At 36.7% G+C, this 20,865-nt stretch overlaps 1 protein-coding gene across 3 annotated transcripts in view; it reads right to left on the reverse strand.

Annotated features, from left to right (window-relative positions):
* Window positions 1-20,865, reverse strand: part of LOC138171962 (WD repeat-containing protein 7) — a 492,039-nt gene that overhangs the window by 420,904 nt on the left and 50,270 nt on the right. For all 3 annotated transcript variants that reach the window (XM_069101570.1, XM_069101552.1, XM_069101560.1), the window contains 8 exons: window positions 20,323-20,497; window positions 18,558-18,634; window positions 17,140-17,259; window positions 14,689-14,834; window positions 14,094-14,196; window positions 9,259-9,400; window positions 8,895-9,143; window positions 7,605-7,825 (listed from right to left, as the gene is read on the reverse strand). In XM_069101570.1, the coding sequence (XP_068957671.1) occupies window positions 7,605-7,825; window positions 8,895-9,143; window positions 9,259-9,400; window positions 14,094-14,196; window positions 14,689-14,834; window positions 17,140-17,259; window positions 18,558-18,634; window positions 20,323-20,497 (1,233 nt within the window). The remainder of the gene's footprint in view (window positions 1-7,604; window positions 7,826-8,894; window positions 9,144-9,258; window positions 9,401-14,093; window positions 14,197-14,688; window positions 14,835-17,139; window positions 17,260-18,557; window positions 18,635-20,322; window positions 20,498-20,865) is intronic.

Genomic DNA, 20,865 nt, shown 5'->3' on the forward strand with positions numbered 1-20,865 from the left:
GATAGATAGATAGATAGATAGATAGATAGATAGATAGATAGATAGATAGAAGATAGATAGATACAGACAGACAGACAGACAGATAGATAGATAGATAGATAGAGATACAGATACAGATAGAGATATCTCCTTGCTATTATTATATTTCTGTCTCTTGGAGCAACCAAATGTCTTGAACCTCCTGACTCAATCTTTACCCTTCTTTGGAAGAAGGTAGATACACATAGTGACCTGACACACTTGCATTTTCACAAATCCATGGAGCCCTCTTCTGGATGTATATGTAGGTACAGTTAGTGAACTTTAGTCATAACAACTGTGCCCTTTGCCCTTTCCCCTCACCCTTCCTGCCTAATAAATGAAAAGAAAAACTATTTTAAAACCAAAGTATAAGCAATGAAGTCCCACCATCCTCTCCCTGATAGTAAATATAGTCTTGGTATATAAAATATCTACTGAAACCATTATATTTTTAAACCTTTAACTGAATAAAATTATTATAACAGCAGAAGATCTTTAACTAATAATCTTTCATGCTAAATGAAGACTGAGAAGAATAGAGTGAATGATTTAAATCCACACATCATTCCAAAACCACATCTTCGACACATTTTCCACTAAATTTCTCAAAAGCCTCCCAAAAAGTTCTACTGTATCACATTGCCTTAGTCACCTCTTGGCAAAGGCAGTTCAATGTAGTGAAACAGCTAGGTGGCAGGTGGCAAGCAGGAAAGGGGGCTGCAGGAGGCCTGCACATCCCTCCAAGCCTCCCATCTACCTTGTCTATTCCTATTCCTGAACAACCAACCAATACTGAAGGAAAACACACACCCATACACCCATACACACACACACACACACACACACACACACACACACAATCATGTTACCTAAATCTCTACTGGTCCCACATTAAGGCAGAGCAAACTTTGCAGTGATGTCCAGTTTGGTTTCTATTATACCACATATTAGCTATTCCAAACCTTCTACTCTGTCTTCAAAGTTATCCAATGGAAGCTCAAACACCCAAGCCCCATAGGACTCCTCTCTCTTAGCAGAAGATCTTTACCAAGAAAACTCATGAATTGACTTTTCCAAGAATAAAGCATTCTGGAATAAGTTCCCTCATCTATTGTCCCCCACTATGCTTCAAACCTATATCTATGTCAACACCCATACCCTTCTCCTAACCTCTAGCCTCAAAGAATGACGATTCATTCTCCTTTTTACCAAGAAACCCTTCTAGTAGAATCATTGATCTTATGTTCTCAAATCTCTATGACCTTGTTCCACTGATCAGTCTCCCCCCAGACAACTGTAAACATGTTCTAATTGGGTCCATGGCTTAATACAGCTGCTAAAATTATCTATGGCACAAAGTTACTCCCTAGCTGGGAGAAAAAAAAAAAACTTGGACAGCTTCCTATTGAACTTAAGATAAAATACAAATGTAAACACAAAGACATCAAAGCATCTCCCAGAAACAAAGGCTCTTTTTTTCATACCAATAGTCTATTATGTTATCAGGCTGCAAGCCAAACAATACAATCCTTTCTAAAGAAGTGAAAATTAATGTCACAAAGAAATGCCACGAAAAGACGTGTAGCAGGTGTGAGCAGACTGCAACATACAATCAATAAGAAACTGCAAAGAACAGATGTAAAAGATGTTGTGAGGGAAATGTATTATAGGAAAAGGTGGCCTAGAAACAGAAAGAGGGTGAGAGAAGACAGACAATCCCAGTCCCGTTGTGTTATTCTAGTGAGAGGATATGTATGTGCATACAAGAAGTGCAAACAAGGCATCATAGAAAAGCTGAGGATGAGGACGATGATGGTGGTGGTAACGATGATGATAATGCAGCAAAAGCAAAGAAAGTTTCCAGCTCTTTGCATAGAGCCTTTCTAGAAAACTTAAGTGAAGACACATAAGGGAAGAAGGGAAGGAAATAAGTATTTATATAGCATTTTCTTTGTGCCAGGCACTGAGCCAAGCACTTTTTACTAATATCAACTCATTTGATCCTCATGACAAACCTGTTACATAGACGCTATTATTATTCCCATTTTAACTGTTGAGGAAATTAAGGCAAACAGAAGTTTAAGTGACTTGCCCAGGGTCACACAGCCAGTAAGTGTCTGAGGTTGCATCTGAACCTAGGTTTTCCTGACAGCAGGCCCAGAGGTTTATTGCCTGGGCTCTCAGAGGGCTCCTGAACAAGATTCCTGCAGAATGTGTGAACTCTGATGAGCTGGGACCTGCTAAGATGAAGAGGAAGACAGGCCACAGTGTGAAGGGGTTTAAATGTCACAGCGGTTTATATGTGATAACGGAGGTAACAGAGAGTCACTGGACTCCAACAAGTATGGGCTGACAAGTCAGAACAAGGGGAAGAGCCCTCTGAGCAAGGACAAGGGCTGAATGCAGAAGATACTGGGAAGAACAAATGGCAAGATTTGGAAACTGAGTGAATGTGTACCGTGAGGGAGGAGGAGGAGTTAAAGAGAACATCGATTACTGCGCCAATGCAATGTTTACAGTGCCCTCTATCACGATAAAGCCGTGACTGTAAGTACTGCATGACCTTCGATGACAGAACATAACAAACTCTCCAGGTAGAGGACAGAACTGAAGCATTTATTCAGACACCTGAAAACCCAATCCCCAAACCAGGAAGCCGATTCCATCACAGTACCAAAGATATTCAGAAGCCATAATAACACTGAGAGCCACAGCATCCTTCAGCCTTCCCACAAACCAATACAAGATCAATATCTACTCACAAACCTCTCTATCTCCTTTCCTGAGCTCCTCTCTCCCCCACTGTCTCCCTAGTTCTGACCAGCTTCCTGTGGGCTCTGCTTCCCTTCAGCAAACTCCTCCCACCACAGGCTCCATGTGACCACATTCAGCCTATTAGGGGGAAGAGATTATCATCACAACAGGGAAGCTTCCTGTGGCCTCTGCTCCACCCCTCAGCAAACTCCTCCTGCCATAGGCTCCATGTGACCACATTCAGCCTATCAGGGGGAAGAGTTTATCTTCACAGCAGGGAAGCTTCCTGTGGGCTCTGCTCCACCCCTCAGCAAATTCCCTCCATCACAGGCTCCATGTGACCACATTCAGCCTATTAGGGGCAGAGTTTACTTTCAAAGCAGGGGAGGTCTTCAAACTCCCCCCTAGGGTCTATTAAGGGGCAGGGAAGATCTTCAAATTCCCATTCTCATTACACTAATCAACTAAATATCCTTTTAAATAGTGGGGAGGAGGGAAATAGAGTATTCACAATGCCTTTATTCACTTCAGTCACTAAGAAATGCTCATATCGAGAGTATCACAAAAAAATTTATTCAATAAGATATGATTTTTGAAGTGGGAAGGCGCCTTAGGGGTCTTGTCCAACATCTTCATTTTACAGATGGAAAAACTGAATCCAAGACAGGAAAAATTATGTACCCAAAGGATCAAGGGTTGTAGGTGGAAAAGCTGGGATCTGAACTCAGCTTAAAACGCCAACACAAGGGGCGGCCGGGGGCTCAGCACATAAGAGCACCAGCTCCAGTGTTGGGATGACCTGGGATCGAATCCAGGCTCAGACATTCAGCGCCCACCCAGAAACACCTGGCCGTGTGACCTTGAGAAAGTCACTTAACCCCGATTGCTTCAAAAAAAAAATGCCAAAATAAAGTTCTTTGCACTAAGTCATGCAATGTTCTCTAATTGTAACTACCAGAATAACCTAACGTGGAGCCTCACCTTTTCCTCCAATGTCACCAGCCGTGGCCAGAGTAGTTTTGTTTTTAATGCACAACTCTAAAAAAATTACTTCACTGCTAGAAAACTGTCAAGTGCTCCCTAGTATTTCTCAAATAAAATTCTGGGACGACAACATCCTCACATGCCTTCTGAATCAAAGATCAAAAAGGCTTGTTTAGAATTATCCTACAGAGCTTTTGGTTATATTTTAATTACTTGAATTAGTCCATGTGGCAGAGCGTTGCGTTGTTCAGTCATTTCAGTCACGTCTGACCTTTCATGGCCTCATTTGAGGCAAAGATACTGGAGCGGTTTGCCATTTCCTTCTCTAGCTCATTTTGTAGATGAGGAGGTGAGGCAAACAGGGTGAAGTGACTTGCAGGTTGAAACAAACTACGTGCTGTGTTTCTTTTTCTTGTTTTGTTTTGTTTCCTCTTTCCCACTGATTATTCCATCAGTTATAATCCTTCTTTACAACCTGACTAATGATCAATGGGAAGATATTTGTAGACTTTATATTTGAGTACATGCCGCCATGATGGTGGGGAGGGAGGAGAAGAAAGGGGAGAAAATTTGAAACTCAAGGGACTGTGGAACTGAATGTTGTAAACTATAAGTAAACAAATCAATTTAATTTTTTAAAAATTAGCTCCATAAAGTCAAAATCTGCATATTAATTAAGTTATGGCTATGCTCGGGATAATGCAGACAGCAGGTAACAGAAACAGAACTTAAACCAAGGTCTTCCTGGATTCTATACTGTCCCTCTATCCACTATTCAACTGTGCCTCTCACACTCAAAACAAAAATACTTGACAACTGGAAATGGCAGAAGACAACAGGATTAAGTGGAAATGTGTTAATAAGAAAGCAGACATAGGAAGAAGGAGGTTGAAACTTAAAGTGCAGCCCTCCAGAGAGAGGTCCACATTTCATACTGACTTCCTGTGCACGGATGGGCACTGTATTTGTCGATGGCCCAATGATGATGGAAGAGCCTATGGTATCACAAACATCCCGCAATAAAGGAGAAGCAACTGGATTTCTCACAAATGATATGTATGCTCAAGCACAAAGTTACAGACATTTTTAAAAGTACAACATTCCTCTCCTTTTACTTTTATGCCTTTGATTTAGGTATCACAGTGCACAAAATACTATACCTGGAGTGAGGAAGACCCAAGTTGAAAATTGATCTCAGAGACTTATTAACTATGTGACCCCAGGCAAGTCACTTAACTCTCTGTCTCAATTTCCTCTTCTGTAAAATGAGGACGATGATAATAATACCTATCTCCCAGGGTTGTTGTGAGGACCAAATGAGCCATTTTTAAGTACTTTGTAAACTTTAAAACACTACTGCAAATCCTAGCTTTTATTACTATTACTGTTATTATTTTAAAAAGAAAAGAAAAAATGTCAACAAACCAAAATACATGCTTGTTTTCAATTTAATTATGAAAAAATTAAAATCTGCTAGTATTAAAAAACTAATGACAAACTTGGCACTGCTCAGTATTATGAAATTGTACTTTTCTTGTAACTATAAAATTTTCAGCGCAAAAAAGTTACAAGTGATTTTTATCCAGATATTATCAATCTTGTGAAAATAAACAATACTGTGTACCACACTATATAAAGTTTACAAGATTAATTTACCAATAAATTTATTTACAAAATCAAAAGGCCTTATTTTTTAAAAAATAAAAGGGAAAATTGTTTTTCATTTAATATGAAACTAGAAAGAGGCATAAGTGACAAAGTGGGTAGGATGCTAGGCTGGGAGTCAGTAGGACATGGGTTCAAATACCACCAAAGGCAGTTTTGGGGGATGAGACTCTGGACAAGTCATTTTACTTCCTGAGATATGCCTCATGTAACTCTCTTCCTACAAAGAAATCACATATTCTTTCCATGTTTGCTATGAAATTAGGCCTTGTATTAGAATGTCTGAATAAGGCTCTAAAGTCAATTGTGAAAATTGTGATGCAAAACCTATACAAGTGAATAAACACAGAATACATAATATTTGTTAAACCCAAAAACCTTAGTTACTGGTGGGGAGGACTCACTATTTGACAAAAACTGATGAGAAAATTGAATAGCAGCCTAGAAAAAAGAAGGTATAGACCTATACCTCACCCTATATGTCAAAATAAGATCCAAATGGACACATGACTTAGATATAAAAAGTCACATCATAAACAAATTAGAGTGGCAAGGAAGAAATTACCCCTTTCAGATCTATGGATGGGGAAAACTCATGACTAAACAAGTGATGGAGAGGAATACCTGGCACATAGTAAACACTACATAAATGTTGTTATTATCACATGCAATAAAATGAACAGTTTTAATTATGTAAAAGTAAAGTTTTTGCACAAATATAATCTAATAAAATTTGAAGTAAAACAGGTAATTGGGAAAAAAATCTTTGCAATGAGATTCTCTGATAATGGCCTCATTTTTAAGATATTTAAGGAACAGATTCAAATTTATAAGGCTAAGAGCCACCTCAATACATAAATGGTCAAAACTTATGAACTGGCAATTTTCAAAGGAAGAAATCCAGGTCATCAACAATCATAAAATGTTCTAAGGCACTAAGCATTAAAAAAAGTAAAGCATCTCTGAGGTTCCACCTCAAAGTTGACAAAGATGACCAAAGAGGAAAATGACAACTCTTGGTAGGACTGTGGGAAAACGGGTATGTTAGTGCACTACTGATAGAACTATGAATTGGCCCTATATTCCTCCAAGGAAATCAAAGAAAGAAAAAAATTATATGTAAAAAAAAAATGTGTTTATCAGCTCTTATAGTAGACAAAAATTAGAAACAAAGGGGATATGGTATCAGGGAACTGCTAAACAAATTACAGTATATAATTGGAAAATTATAGTGCCACAAAATGATGAAATGGACATTTTTAGAAGAACCTGAGAACAACAGAAATTGTTCTTGTCTAGTCTAAAGTGAGCTAGGTAAATAACCTAACCAATTTCAACATGAGAAATAAATTTTAGAAACCTGGCCTTCAGAGTGCAAGAACATTGATGCAATGTATAAATCTGAATCCGATAAAATCCATATATTACATTTAAAAAAAGAAAAACAAGCAGTGGCACTGTTGCTACTGTACAACCCACTCTTCTATCCAGGAGGCAAGACTGTGGTCTCTCCTCACTTAAAATGTAAGCAGAGGTCCTAGTTGCAGATGACTTATCTTAATGTTTTCTAAAAGATCTTGGTTGTGTTAACAAATGAAATGAACTCCTACTTCATACTGACCAAAGTCAAAGAAGTTATAAAAACAGTTCTCAAGGGGGTTACCTCTAGTAACATACACTGAAACAATATATTGGGTAGGCAGGGGGAGAGGGGAAAGAAGTTGCATAAAGGAGTTGTCTAAGAAGTTAATTAGAATCTAAACAAAAATAAAGGCAAAGATAAGATTTTTTTAATATAAAATACCCTCAACAGAAAACTAGTGAAAGGAAAAAGAAATGAAAAAGAGATAACAGAAAAGGATCTAATAATGATAAAGGCATACTGAGCTATAAAGTATATGCTAAGAAAAAACCCATGGTACTTCAACACTGTTAAAACTAAAATTCTTCATCCTATATACTGATGTACAGAGTGGTAAATAAAAACTTGATTTTTAAAAAGGACAACTAGATAATGCTTTTACATTCTTTAAAAATCATTTTTTTTAATATCATGAACTTTTTCCTTAAATTAATCCACAAACAAAAATTCATTTACTTGCCTTTGGCAATATGATTCAAAACTATCTTTAACTCAAAATGACTGCCATTATAATAGTGATCTTTTATAATCAACTTACACTACAGTTTTCAGGTGGAACAAGGAGTTGAGTAATCTCTCCACCATGCACACAGAAGAAATGCTTCATTTCTCCAGAAAAAATGTCCCAGATTATGACAGAAAAATCCACTCCTCCAGAGATCAAGTATCTTTGGTCATAACGAGCTGAGACCTGATGAGGATATAGTAAACATGTAATTTTGTTCCGATGACCCCGAAGAGTTCTGTGAGGTGGCCAACCTGTAAATGAGATTTTGTTTTTACAATGAGGTAGAAATTCAAGACTTAAAGCTTTTCAATAAAAAAATAACACAAACTGATCTATTCACATTTACGTTCACACACACACAATATCCTAGTTTAAACTTAAAAAGGATTATATCATACCATAAGTCTTACTTTCTAAATTTAAATGATTCCAAGAAATTAAGTGGTAGATTCTAATATATTAAGCTAAAATTCTTCATCTATTTCTTCTTTTGTGACACTAATTCAAACACTGATCAAATTAACAGAAACAAAAACAATAAGTCAAATCCAGTCAACAAGCATTTATTAAGTACCATCATGTGCCAGGCTAAGTGCGGGAAACACAAAGGAAAGAACGGCCCATGCTCTCAAGGAGCTCACAGTCTAAATGGAGAGACACGTACAGACATAAAGAGGATAAATTAGAGATAATCTCAGGAAACAGACACTAGTATTAAAGGAGATGGGAAAATTTTCCTTTTGGAAGGCAGCATTTTAACTGAAACTTAAGGAAATCAAGAGCCAGAGAGGAGGATGGAGAGAATCGCAGACATGGGGGAGCAGCCGTGAAAATGCAGAATCAAAAAATGCAGGGTTTTCTGCAAGAAATCATAGGGAGACTGGGAGACAGTTGTCTCCTGGCTCACAGAGGATGTATAAAAGATATAAGAAATCTGGAAATGCAGGAGGGAGGGCAGGCTATGGAGAGTTTTAAAAGCCAAACTAAGGATTTTATGTTTAATCCCGGAGGTAATAGGGAGCTACTGGAGTTTTTTAAATAAGAGTTCACGTGGTCAGAGCTGGGCTTTAAGAAGATCAATTTGACAGAGGAGTGGAAGGGAGACTGCACTGGGGAGAGAACTGAAGACGGACCAACCAGAAAGCTACTGCAATGCTCCCAACAAAAAAGGCATGAGACAACAAAAGCAAGTCAGACATTTAACATTTTATAAATATCAACAGGACACAAAGCTTTACATTGTCAACATGTTTGTTTTTTAAAGAAGTATCTCTAATAATTCTTCTCAAAATATAAGATGGTAAAGTTTTATTTCACTACCTCTCCGGAGCATGTGCTCCCCTTGTAGTAACTGGACTATAGCAGTTTGTGTTGCCGGCACAATAATTATGCTTCCATCTTCACGACCACAAACAAGTCGTCCATGGGATGGAATGTACACACTTGCTGTAACTTTCAAAGGTTCGTTGCTATTAGGAACCAAACTTAGTTGATCTATAATTCCAGCAGGACAAGGAGTGAGTTTGCCAAAGGCCTCTTGTAAACAAATTGAAGTTGTCATTTCCAATCCTAGAGGTGTTTTGTTTAAAAATAATAAAAAGAAGAAAAAAAGACAGTGTTTTAACATATAAAAATATATCAAAGAATATTTATTTGTGTTTCTTATCAGTTGAACTGCCACTACCTTCTGTAGCTTCCTGTTTTTCAAGTGTGTCTGGTACATTCCAAATACACAATCTTCCTGAAGAGTCTCCCTGAATAAGTAGCTTATGGAAGCCATCCCTACGTCCATAAAAGAATCGTGTAACAGGAGGGCAGATAAACAACTGTGAAAAAAAAATACATATTCATTCAGATTTTTCAGCTATATGTTTAATGTGTAATAAGGACAGTCAAAATATCAACAACATATGCTTCGATGCAGATATTATTTTTCTCTAAAGCCAGGAATACAAAATACATTATAGACAATGTATTTGTGTCACTCTAAATTTTTACAATGACATTTCCATATAGTTTTAAAGGTTTGAAAAGTAATTTCTTCCAAAAACCTTATAAGACAGGTAGTGCAAAAATACCAAAAAGGCATTGTTAAGCCAACTCTGCCATAATATCTAAAATTATGCAATAATATTGAAATTAAGCACAAAATTTGCTTTCTATAAATAATAAAATTTCTGAGGCAAAGTGTTTTGCAAATATTGATTAATGATCCTGACAGCTATTAGGCAGTTAAAACTTACCATTATTAAATCATGTATACTAACTTTTCACATTGACTCATGACTTTATTAACAAAAAACTCTCCATTTTTAAATAATCACTGTGATGTAATCATAAAAATTTTAAGATGGGGCCCATGATTTCATTGATGTAAAGAATTCCCAGATAAGCAATTTCTTTCTCAAAGTACCTTAGTATTTTAACTGCAACTTATGGGTTACACAGAGAACTGAAAGGTTAAAGACTTTGCCCAGGAGCACACACCCACCATGCATCAGAGGCAGAATTTGAACTGAGGTTTTCCAAACTCCAAGGTCTGCTCTGTCTATATATACACATTATGATTTTCCTTATAAGAGATTTGGTACAACCCTCTAATTATAGAGGTAAGAAAATTCTTCAGGCAGCTAGGTGACACAGTGAATAGAGTACCAACCAGCCCTGGAGTCTGGAGGACCTGAGTTCAAATATGGCCTCACACACTTGACACTAGCTGTGGGACCTTGGGCAAGTCACTTAACCCCACCTGCCTTGCCTCCCCCCCCCCCAAAAAAAAGAAAAGAAAACTCTTTACCTGAGGGCCTAATTCACTTGTTTAGTCACAACTTGAACCCAAACAGCAAGCCCAAATAGACACACTCCATATGAAGGAATATCAGTAATAGTGTCATAATTAGATTTTCACATAGACATAAATTCTATGTCATTGTAAAAATTTTGTCATATTAAATATCACATATTACGTGCATATACACACATGCAATATTGAACTTGGACTAACATTTGGAAAATGAACTTAACAAACTCATTGGCTAGGATTTTGCTGACAATTTCATATCTATGATGGACAATTTTTTTTAGTCTTATCAGAAAAAAATGAATAAGGTTAGGTTCCTGCTAAAAAATGAGACAGTTTCCAAAATCTTTGAAAAGTCAAGCACATCATTTCTTAATTAAATGTGGTATTTGTTGAACACATACTATGCACAAATTTTTGTAATAAGCACTGAAGGAAAAATGAAGACTGAATAATTAAATTCCCTTTCCCCCTGGACTTTATAATTCAGAATTCATAAACAAAAACAAAAAAAATTATTTCAACAGAAAATTAAAACTGATATGAAAACATAATTAAGCGGTCATAGGAGTTTCCTGAATCTCAAGCAAAATAAACTAAACCAACTGGTTTTTTTTTACTTGAAATCTAAAGTTCCTAATGCTTTACCATTTCATAGAAATGCCATAACTTCTTTCACCAAAAAGTCATTCGACAAAGTCCAAAGTATTTTTTACTCCAATATAATGGCCACTCATTTTATGCCAACAAGTGCCTTAAAAATTGAAACTGAAATTAAAAAATGAAATTTAACATGCCTGGCGGGGTGGGAAAAAGCAGTTGTACATTTAAAGATACCCAGGGTGATCATTTTGTCACACAGATAATAGCCTTCTAATTTAACTGGAGATGAGAATTCAAGTTAGGGAAAGGTGGCAAATTAAGTTGGGTAAATATAGTATGGCCAGTTTAATACAGAGGAACTTGATTACTTATGGCTAAACAAATTTTCTCTCCCAAAGTATTTATGACAAATATTTTCTATCTCACCACCACAATGAATACAAAATGGAATTTTCAGAAAAAAATTGGCAAAATATTAGACAAATAGCATTCTTATATTTTTTAAAAATTGCATCAGTTAGCTTAAAGAGTACAATCTTAGCAAAACAGGAAAATGATAAATGCTGGAGAGGATATGGAAAAACTGGAACACTGATGCATTGTTGGTGGAGTTGTGAGCTGATCCAACCATTCTGGAGAGCAATCCGGACCTATGCCCAAAGGGCTATAAATAAATGTACACCCTGTGACCCAGCAATACCACTTCAGGGGCTGTATCCCAAAGAAATCACAGAAGTGGTAAAAAGACCCGTATGTAAAAAATATTTATAGCAGCTCTTTTTGTGGTAGAAAAGACCTGGAAGTCAAGGGGATGCCCATCAATTGGGGAATGGCTGAACAAGTTGTGGTATATGGATGTAACGGAATACTACTGTGCTATAAGAAATGAGGAGCAGACAGACTTCATAATAACTTGGTGAGACATATATAAACTGATGCTGAGTGAGGAGAGCAGAACCAGGAGAACTTTGTACACAATTACAGATACATTGCATGTGTAACGACTAACTTTGATAGAGTGGACTCCTCCCAGCAATACAAGGTTAGAAGACAGCTACAAAAGACTCATGATGGAAAGGGCTACCCACAACCAGAGAAAGAACTAGAGTCTGCAGATTGAAGCAAACTATTTGCTCTCTCTTGTTTGTGTTTTGTTTTGTTTTATCCCTTTTTTTGCACTGTTCAGTCGGTGGTTATAATCCTTTACAATATGACTAACGTTCAACATGAAGGTATTTGTAGAACCTATATTTGATTACATGCCGCTATGGGGAAGAGGGGGAGAAGGAGAGGAAGAAAATTTGAAACTTAAGAGATTGTGGAACTGAATGTTGTAAACTGAAAGTAAATAAAAATACATCAATTATTTTAAAAAAGAAATAAAGTAAAAAAAAAAATGAAAATGAAAAATGAAAACAAGAGTACAGTCTTAGAACAATATTAAATAAATTTTGGTCATAATGAATGTTTTCCAATTAAAATAAATTATTTTTATTCATGTTTTCAAGGTATAGTCATCAAAATCTCTGAGATTCTTTTAAATGATAAACCATTATATTAAATAGGATCATCCTTCTAAATCTTTTACTGTTCCTAAAAGTCCATGCTAAATTAATGTAAATTAGCTTCAGCATTAATTTCATCCAAAGTTAGTTTGAATATATAAGCAACATCCATAATTCCCTAAAGTCTTTGGAAAATGATAAATGTACTACTGCATATATTACTATGGATACAAAGAGACTATGCAACTTTGGGGCCTATGGGACATGGAGAAGCCTACACAGGAATATTTAAGAATCTTGAATAGTGTGAAGCACAGTGGACATAGTTAGAAGGAAGCTGAAGAAATGAGAATGAAATCTCATCCTTCCCATAGCAAATTTGCCAGGAAGGGGAAATGAGAACTTTCAGGAAGAAAATCATATGGTGGGCATTTAGGTTTCCAGGAGAAAATTATTACCAGAGACTGTAATATGATGAAGACGATGATTTTCAGGAGAACAAAAGGAGTGGTAGACAAGGAAAATATCAACTAGTTATTCTGCCTCCCCTTCATCTAAGTCTGTGCTTCTTGGTGCTGACTAGTCAGTCTCTGTTTCCTTTATTTTAAAGCACTATCCACATGACTGAACACTTTGGTACAATACATACCTTCATGCATATCACTGCTTTATATTACAATGTTACCTGAATTAATGTTTCATTCAAGATATATGTCCAAAGTAAAATATATATAGCAATCCCAGGTCACGTGATCAGGCAGGACAACTGAACTGGCAGAAGAATGCCATGGCAATAAGCTGGAGAAAGTTATGCATAAAGTAATGCCAATGGTTTAAGGCAAAGGATACCAAGGATCTGTCTTCAAGTAAAATGGAAGTTAGAGAGAATGTAGGGGGCGGGGGGTTTCCTCCAAAGAACTGACCCAGGGGGGTCCTACTTTACAGCTTTAAAAGGCAACCATACTTTGGTTCCATCAGTCAGTAAGCATTTACAATGTGCCAGGCACGGTGCAAAGTGCTGGGGACATACTAAAAGACAAAACAGGGTGCCAGTCCTCAAAAGTTACATTCTGACGGGAGGACGACGTGCGGAAAATTATACACGATAGATATGAGTTGTGCAAACGGAAAGCAACCTGAGCGGAAGGTGCTGGGGGGTTTGGGAGGTGGAGACAAACTCAGGGAGGCTTCCTATAGAAAATGAAATTTGAGCTAAGTCTTGAAGGAGGCCAGAAGGTAGAGGCGATGATACAGGTCATTCGGGGCATGGAAAACACCAGCCAATAAAAAGACACAGGATAAAGTTGGAGCATCATGTTCAAGGAACAGCAAGTTCAATGAGTCAATCGGGAAAGACAATAATGGGCACATTACGATGGACAGAAGATATTAGGAATAAAGCTTTCCCAAAAAGTAGGTAAATGTAATCGTCAAACTTAGATTTTACAGAACTTTCTACTGTCTTAAAATGAACAAATCAATATACTGGGCTAATAAGGAATATAAATTAGATAGACAGATAGATATCTATAGATATATATAAAATAATTTGTTTAATACAACTGCTTCAGTGAATTTGTGTATGGCCACAATGCTCAGAATGCATCTTACCTCTTTATCTTCTCTATCCAAGAGACCATACTGTACAGGAGGAATTAAATTTTCAACAGCCTTTCCAACATCACTGCGGAATGAATCGCTAGCAGGTAGGCAACTGAGAATCAAGAGAAAACACTATCTTCAATGAAAATTCATACATTAAAACTTTTTTCTATCACCTAATTCCATACTACAAGGCTTTTTACCATTCAAAATGTGTATTTTCATAACAATTATATGTAAAAGCATTACACTGTTAAATTATAATATAAAATGTCAAGTGTAATTTAACATATCCTACTTCAGCAAAAAATTTTTAATGTCCCTTTTAATAATTCAAATTGTGAGTTAAACTGAAATTTCATATTTTAATCTTCAAAATTACATTTTAAATTTAATACCACAATTTTAATATTACACTACATATTTTACGATATTTTAATCATATACTGCTTTAATTTTTCATTGCAAAAGTCAGTAAATTTCTTGAAATTTGACACTGAAAGTATTTAGTCTTCATCTACATTTCATGGTGATTCTAATGCCTAAATTTTTTCTTATATTTTCTTATATTCTGACTTATTATTTATTATTATTTAATGAGTACCTGGCAGGTAGTTTGTAAATATAACTTTTTCCATTTTCTGTCCATATAATAACTTTATCTGCTGATATGAAGTCACCTCCTGTCCATGTTTGTCCATTTTCACTGGGGCCAGAACATAACAGAGAATAATCTCCAGCATCAAATACCTACATAAAACCAGAGACAAACTCAAAATTCTAAATTCATGTTACAATCTAAGTAAAAACAGTGACATCTCAGTTAAATCCTCTAGAAGCAAAGCTCCTCAATCAAAGTCAACCAGAAGGAGATGAGATAAAGTTCAGGTCTCCTCAGCAATAATTAGTGGCAACAAGCAAGAAGAGGCAGAAACAATCAATAGTGCTTAGCAGCACTATACTACAGGCTTGTCATAGAAAAAGCAAAGATCAGGGTGCAGCTGAAGAAAACTAAAACTCCTAGAGTAGTGCTGAGGTTGTTCATCAGGAAATATAAGATGTACTGTCCAAAGTGCATGTGGCCTCTGGATCAACAAATACATGAAACCATCCAGGAGAGAGGTAAGATTTTCCTTAATGAAATCTGAAAAGGCTGGAAAATTCAGCTTGTCTCACCCAATGATGTTTATATCACAATTGCAGTAAATATGCAGTTAAACATAACTTTACAATTGAATTTAATAAAATGAAATTTAATAGCGATAAATGTAAAGTCTTAGGTTTATATTCAAGAAATCAACTACATAAGTACAAAATGGCAAAGCACAGCTAGGCAGCAAGTTATCACAAAAAGAGCTGAGGCTGCTAGTGTACTAACACTGGACACAAGTCAAGAGTATAATATGGGAGCCAAAAAAAAAAAAAACCCCAACTCAAAATAACCCTAAGATATCAAGCTGCATTAAGTATAGTGTTCGAACCAAAAGGTGCTGCCCAGATCAGAGTCAGACAATTTCTGGAACTTTCTGTCAGTTTCAGAACACTGATATGCTAAAGAATGCCTAATGGTGAAGGATATCAGGTGCATCCATATGAATATCAATGAAGGAATTAAGTGTGTTTACCCTGAGGAGAAGGGTAAGGAAGTACACTGTGACTGTCCACAAGGGCTGAAAAGGTGGATCATTTTCAAGAGAGACTGAACTTACTGTATTTGTCCAGAGACAAAAGGCATGGAAGTTGCAAAGAGGCATTTTTAGACTTGATATTAGAGAGGAAAACTGCCTAAGATTTAGAGCTATACCAAGGTAGAACGAGCTGCTTCAATACATTGTGAGTTGCCCATTTACTGGAGGTCTTTGTGCAGAGATTCAATGACCACTTGCTGGGAGGGGCATTCTCTTTTAGGTCTGAGAATGGCCATTGAGGCCTTTTCCTACTCAAATTCTGGAGTTCTAGAATTCATCTGAAGACAACTAATCAGAGTTCAAACTACAAACTGACTACAACTCTTCTTTCCAAACTGATTTCATAAAGCTCTCCTTTACACTATTTTCCAACCAAATTAAGCTATCAAAGGTTACAACATTTTAAGAGACACACATATGAAAACAGACAAGGGTTCAAAGGTGGCCCTCAAACCCAAAATTCCTCAGGGACAAATACAACTCAGAAGAACACAAGATATGCAAGGGAAAAGACAGCAAGAAACAAAAGACCTAGACTTCATATACCTCTATCTACCACAAATAAAGTATCATTTGAAATAAAGTATTCTTCCCTCCTTCCAAAGATATTCAGCTTCTCTATTCTGTTCCTACTGTAGAACAGAAACAGACAAGTCCACAGCATCAGCTAAGCAGCCCTAATTCTCCCTGCTTTGATCTGTCTCAAGAGATCAAGCATAATGGATTTGTTCAGTAAAAGACAGCATATTTTGTCTTCCCATTCAATCATAGCTCAACTTCCCTTCATTCCTTAGAGTGGTAACAACTCCACCGTGTGATCTCAACATGCTATTTTCCAACTCCATGAATGTTTTCTTCCATGCCTGGAAACAGCCCCATGCCAATCTACTCACTTCTACCTATGGAAATCCTCCTCCAACTTCAAGGCCTAATTCAAGTGTCAGCCCCTCATAGAGGCCTCCTTTATTCCCATATTCAGAAGTGATCCCTTATCTACTACAAATGACTCATGTCACTCTGATATCTCCTATTCACTCATACTGTAAGCAGGATTACAATTATTTGTATACCTTTTTTTTATTCTCCCTCTCCCTATTAAGATAGGAGCTCCTTGCATAGCAGACACTTATTCAATCTTTATTGAATTTGCCCTGAAAAGAATAGAGTTCCACAGAACACCCATTCAAATACTTCCTCCAAAGAGGAAGATCTGCTACAAAAAGAACAAGGAACATAAATTAGACATGAGTACTAAAAGATTAAGAGTCTTTCTCAGAGTTATCCCTTAAATTCAGCACTAAATGTCTAAAAAGTCTACATTGTAAAGTAGGAAAAACCAGCTTTTTTACATAACTGGGTAACCTTACCCTCCAATATTTGGAACACACAACCAAAAGTGACCTTTGGGTGAATGCACAGAAAGAAATGCTTTGGCAATTCTGACAATAAATTGGTTTGGATTCTTCTTCAAATATTGGCTCAGTATCCTGAAAGATATAAAAATAACTTGGTTACCCATGAAAAAAATTACACAACCAAATAAAATGAAGTGAAAATGGAATGTGCTATGTTCAGCAACTCAGTAACAAAGAACAAAGACCACATGCCAAAGTCACATAGTCACACATGTTAAAGATATTGACAACTGAGAGTATTGAAAAGATGTAATAAGGTCACACTATTGATGAAGAAAGGTAGAATCACATTCATTAACTGCCTAGTATGCAACTGATACTAGAGATACTAAGGACACAGAAACAAAAAAAAGAGTGAATTCTGATTGTTACCAAGCTGTTATGCAACCTCTGAAACACCTAAGAATTCATTCAGTTTGGTGCTATCTTTGTTTTCTTTTTAATTAAGTCAAATTCCTTGGCTAGAAAGACCAGCACAAGTGTTGGCAAGGCACAGATTTGCCCAGCCTACTAACAGAACGCAAATACTATGAGGCAAATGACTGGAAATATCGGTGTTTACTTTTTGCTATTTTCTTCTCAAGTACATAACCATCTTAGAAGTTAACTTAGAGGGGTGGCCAGGTGGCGCAGTGAGTAAGAGCATTGGCCCCAGCGTCGGGAGACCCGGGATTGGTTCCAGCCTCAGGTACTCAGCACCCACACAAAACTAACTGGCCTTGTAACCTTGAGCAAGTTACTTAGCCCCAATTGCTTGGGAAAAAAAAAAAGGAGTTAACTTAGAAGTTTACTCAGAAGTAAGAACCAACTATTTCCTCCTACAATGCACTTCTTTATCTCATATTCCAAGAAAGTTGAGCATTCCTTAAAAGAAAAATTTTCTAATGCTTTATTAACTTCTGATTTACATCATTTGTTTCCGCCAGATTTTGAGTTACAAATTTTCTCCCCGTTTTTCCCCTACCCACCGCCCCAAAATAGCAGTCCCACAGGATATCCCCTCCTCCAATCTGCTCTCTCCCATATTTTCTCCCATACCCCTTTCGACTTTTCCAGTGGATTTCTATGCCTCAGTGTCTGTATATCTTATTTCCCAATTACATGTAAGATGGTATTAATAATAGTATATATATATGTATACACGCACACACACACACACACACACACACACACACACCTTAAAAGAAAATTTTAAAATTTACTTATATAATTATTAGGGCACCATTCAGTCTAAAACATTCAGATTATAGAAAATTAGGTAGACAACCATAATAAACACCAAATACAAATGCCCAAAATATTACTACAAAGGATTGAGTACAGTAAGAAGTAATAATGAGAAAACTGAAGAGATCGATCACCAATCTTACCTGCGTACCACTAACTTCAGATGTAACAATCCAAACCTTCAAGATTCCTGTTACTGAAACTGCTACAACAGTATCCTCTAAACAGGAAACAAAAAGATACAAATATAATACATTTTCTCCAACATCAACACTTTTTAATCATAATATACTCATGATGTTTAAGGAACTGCTTTTTGTTTACTGGCCAATGAGCTTCCATACGACTAAGGGAAATGAACTGTTCCTGTATTGATTTTCTCAACCTAACAAATAAGTGCTCAGTTAAGGTCACTGCCAGCGTTATAAATAATATTCTACACAAAGTCCAGACAAAAGACCCTGCTTATGATGTCCTCCAAATGCTTCAATTTACACATGACGCTGTACAAACTATATCACACCCCAAAGAGCTACAAATCTTCTCAGCTTGATAAATAACAATGCAAAAGAGATTATCTTGTGAATGTGAAAGGGACTGGACCTGTAACTTCACTGGTACAGTAAACATCTGGATAAGCAACCTTCTTTTATCAATGGAGGTCATCACTCTCTCTACAACTTAAGAGCTTTGTATAATTACTTAGAGCACTGAGAGGTAAAGTTATTTCAAGTCATCCAGTCAATATGATTCAGAGGTGGGATTTGAATCCTGGTCTTCCTGGCTTTGAAACCAACTCTCTATCCACTCTGCCATGGCTGCCTCTCTCTCCTATGTGGATGGTTAAGCCAAAAGGAAAAGAAAACACATTATTGAAACTATATCATGGAGCTGTATGAGCAGCTCATCAAATGAGTTCACTTTAAACAGGTAAGATGAGTCAAAGTCAGAAAACACAAAAGCAGAATCATGGCAATTTTGGCCTTTACACAGCAGCTGTTTTCAATACTCCAGGATCTGACTTGGCTAATATAGATTTTCCCTCTAGAACACAACCCTTAAAAAGTTAATGATGAAGATGAGCGTGATAATAATAATAATAATAATAATAATAATGAGGCCTGAGAGTGATGGGACTGGCAAAGTCCTTTATACAAACACATCATCTTCAAGAACTGCTATCATGTTATGGTTGGTTAACTTGGTAGTGTGTCCCTACAGAGTCAGTCAGAAGAGTTCTAAGCCAACAGCCATTCACTAGGCCACAGGCCCCCACAAAGAAACAAGACTGTCATAAAGAAAAAAAAAAGCTTGTGGGAACACCCTCTGGAACGAAGATCACTACATTCAGAAGACACATGTCATCACTGACCATTCCTCCTAGATGCTTCTGTTTCTTTTCCTCGTTGTGAATAGCAATAACAGTTTGCTCTGAAAATAAAAGTTAAATTTTTCTATGAATGTTGTCCCAGCTTAAACAATAAGCGCACACCTTTTCCTTGTAACTTTGCTGGTAACAACTCGACATGACACTAAATCTACCTTACTGACCTCCAAACCATACTCCAAAAATATACAAACGGACCAATTATAAATAACATCATTCCTCCCAGATTCCAAGAGGGATGGGAGAAGGATTCCTCCCCTCACCTTGGAAAGCCAAGGAGGCCAGAATCAGTACATGGACAATATCATCTTCCATAAAACAGGATTCAACATGTGAGTTAACTGGTAAACTGAAAGGGATTATTTGGATTGCTGGCAGTAATGTTCTGTTTCTAAATGCAAGAAAATCATGGAAATGGTTATAAATGTAAAAGTAAAAGTACCAATCTCTGCAATGAAATTTGCTGAAAGAAGTAACTGTTTCAATTACCTTTTCAAAAAAATTTTTTAAAGTACACTGACCTTGTGTTCTGTGGGATCGAATGATACTCATAGAGCTAATCCAGTCAGGAGATATCTTTGACACTAAGGAGTAAAGAACCTCAAGGCTGGTGGCATCCACAACCAGAATTTCAGGGTAATGTCCATGGCACAGCAGTCTCCCTTCACGTTGATTCCCAACAGAGAACTGGTAGAACTAGTTTTATATTAAAAGAACATTATCTGTGACAAATTCTCTCTCTACTTAATATTTAAACTTATCAAATGCTTAGCTATATGGTCTCTCAGCAAAAATCAAACTGTTCCCCTAAGGTTTTTAAATATGGATTATTAATGAGTCATGCTAGAAGGGAGCTCAGAGGCTAATTCAATCCTTTCATTTACCAAATTTTATTACAACAGTAGTGTCAAAGGCAGGATTTCAACCCAGGTCCTCTGGCCCAAGAGTCAATATGCTTTCGACTATGCCAGGTCTCTCTAAAAAAAAAATTCTTACTCATTCAGTGCTAAAGATTCATAAGCTGTGCCCACAAATATAGTGTTACATCAAGGTGTCCATTAAAG

This window comes from Petaurus breviceps, unplaced genomic scaffold, assembly GCF_028583685.1.
Source record: "Petaurus breviceps papuanus isolate PSGF00001 unplaced genomic scaffold, PetGlider_PUasm1.0 128, whole genome shotgun sequence".
NCBI lineage: Eukaryota > Metazoa > Chordata > Mammalia > Diprotodontia > Petauridae > Petaurus > Petaurus breviceps.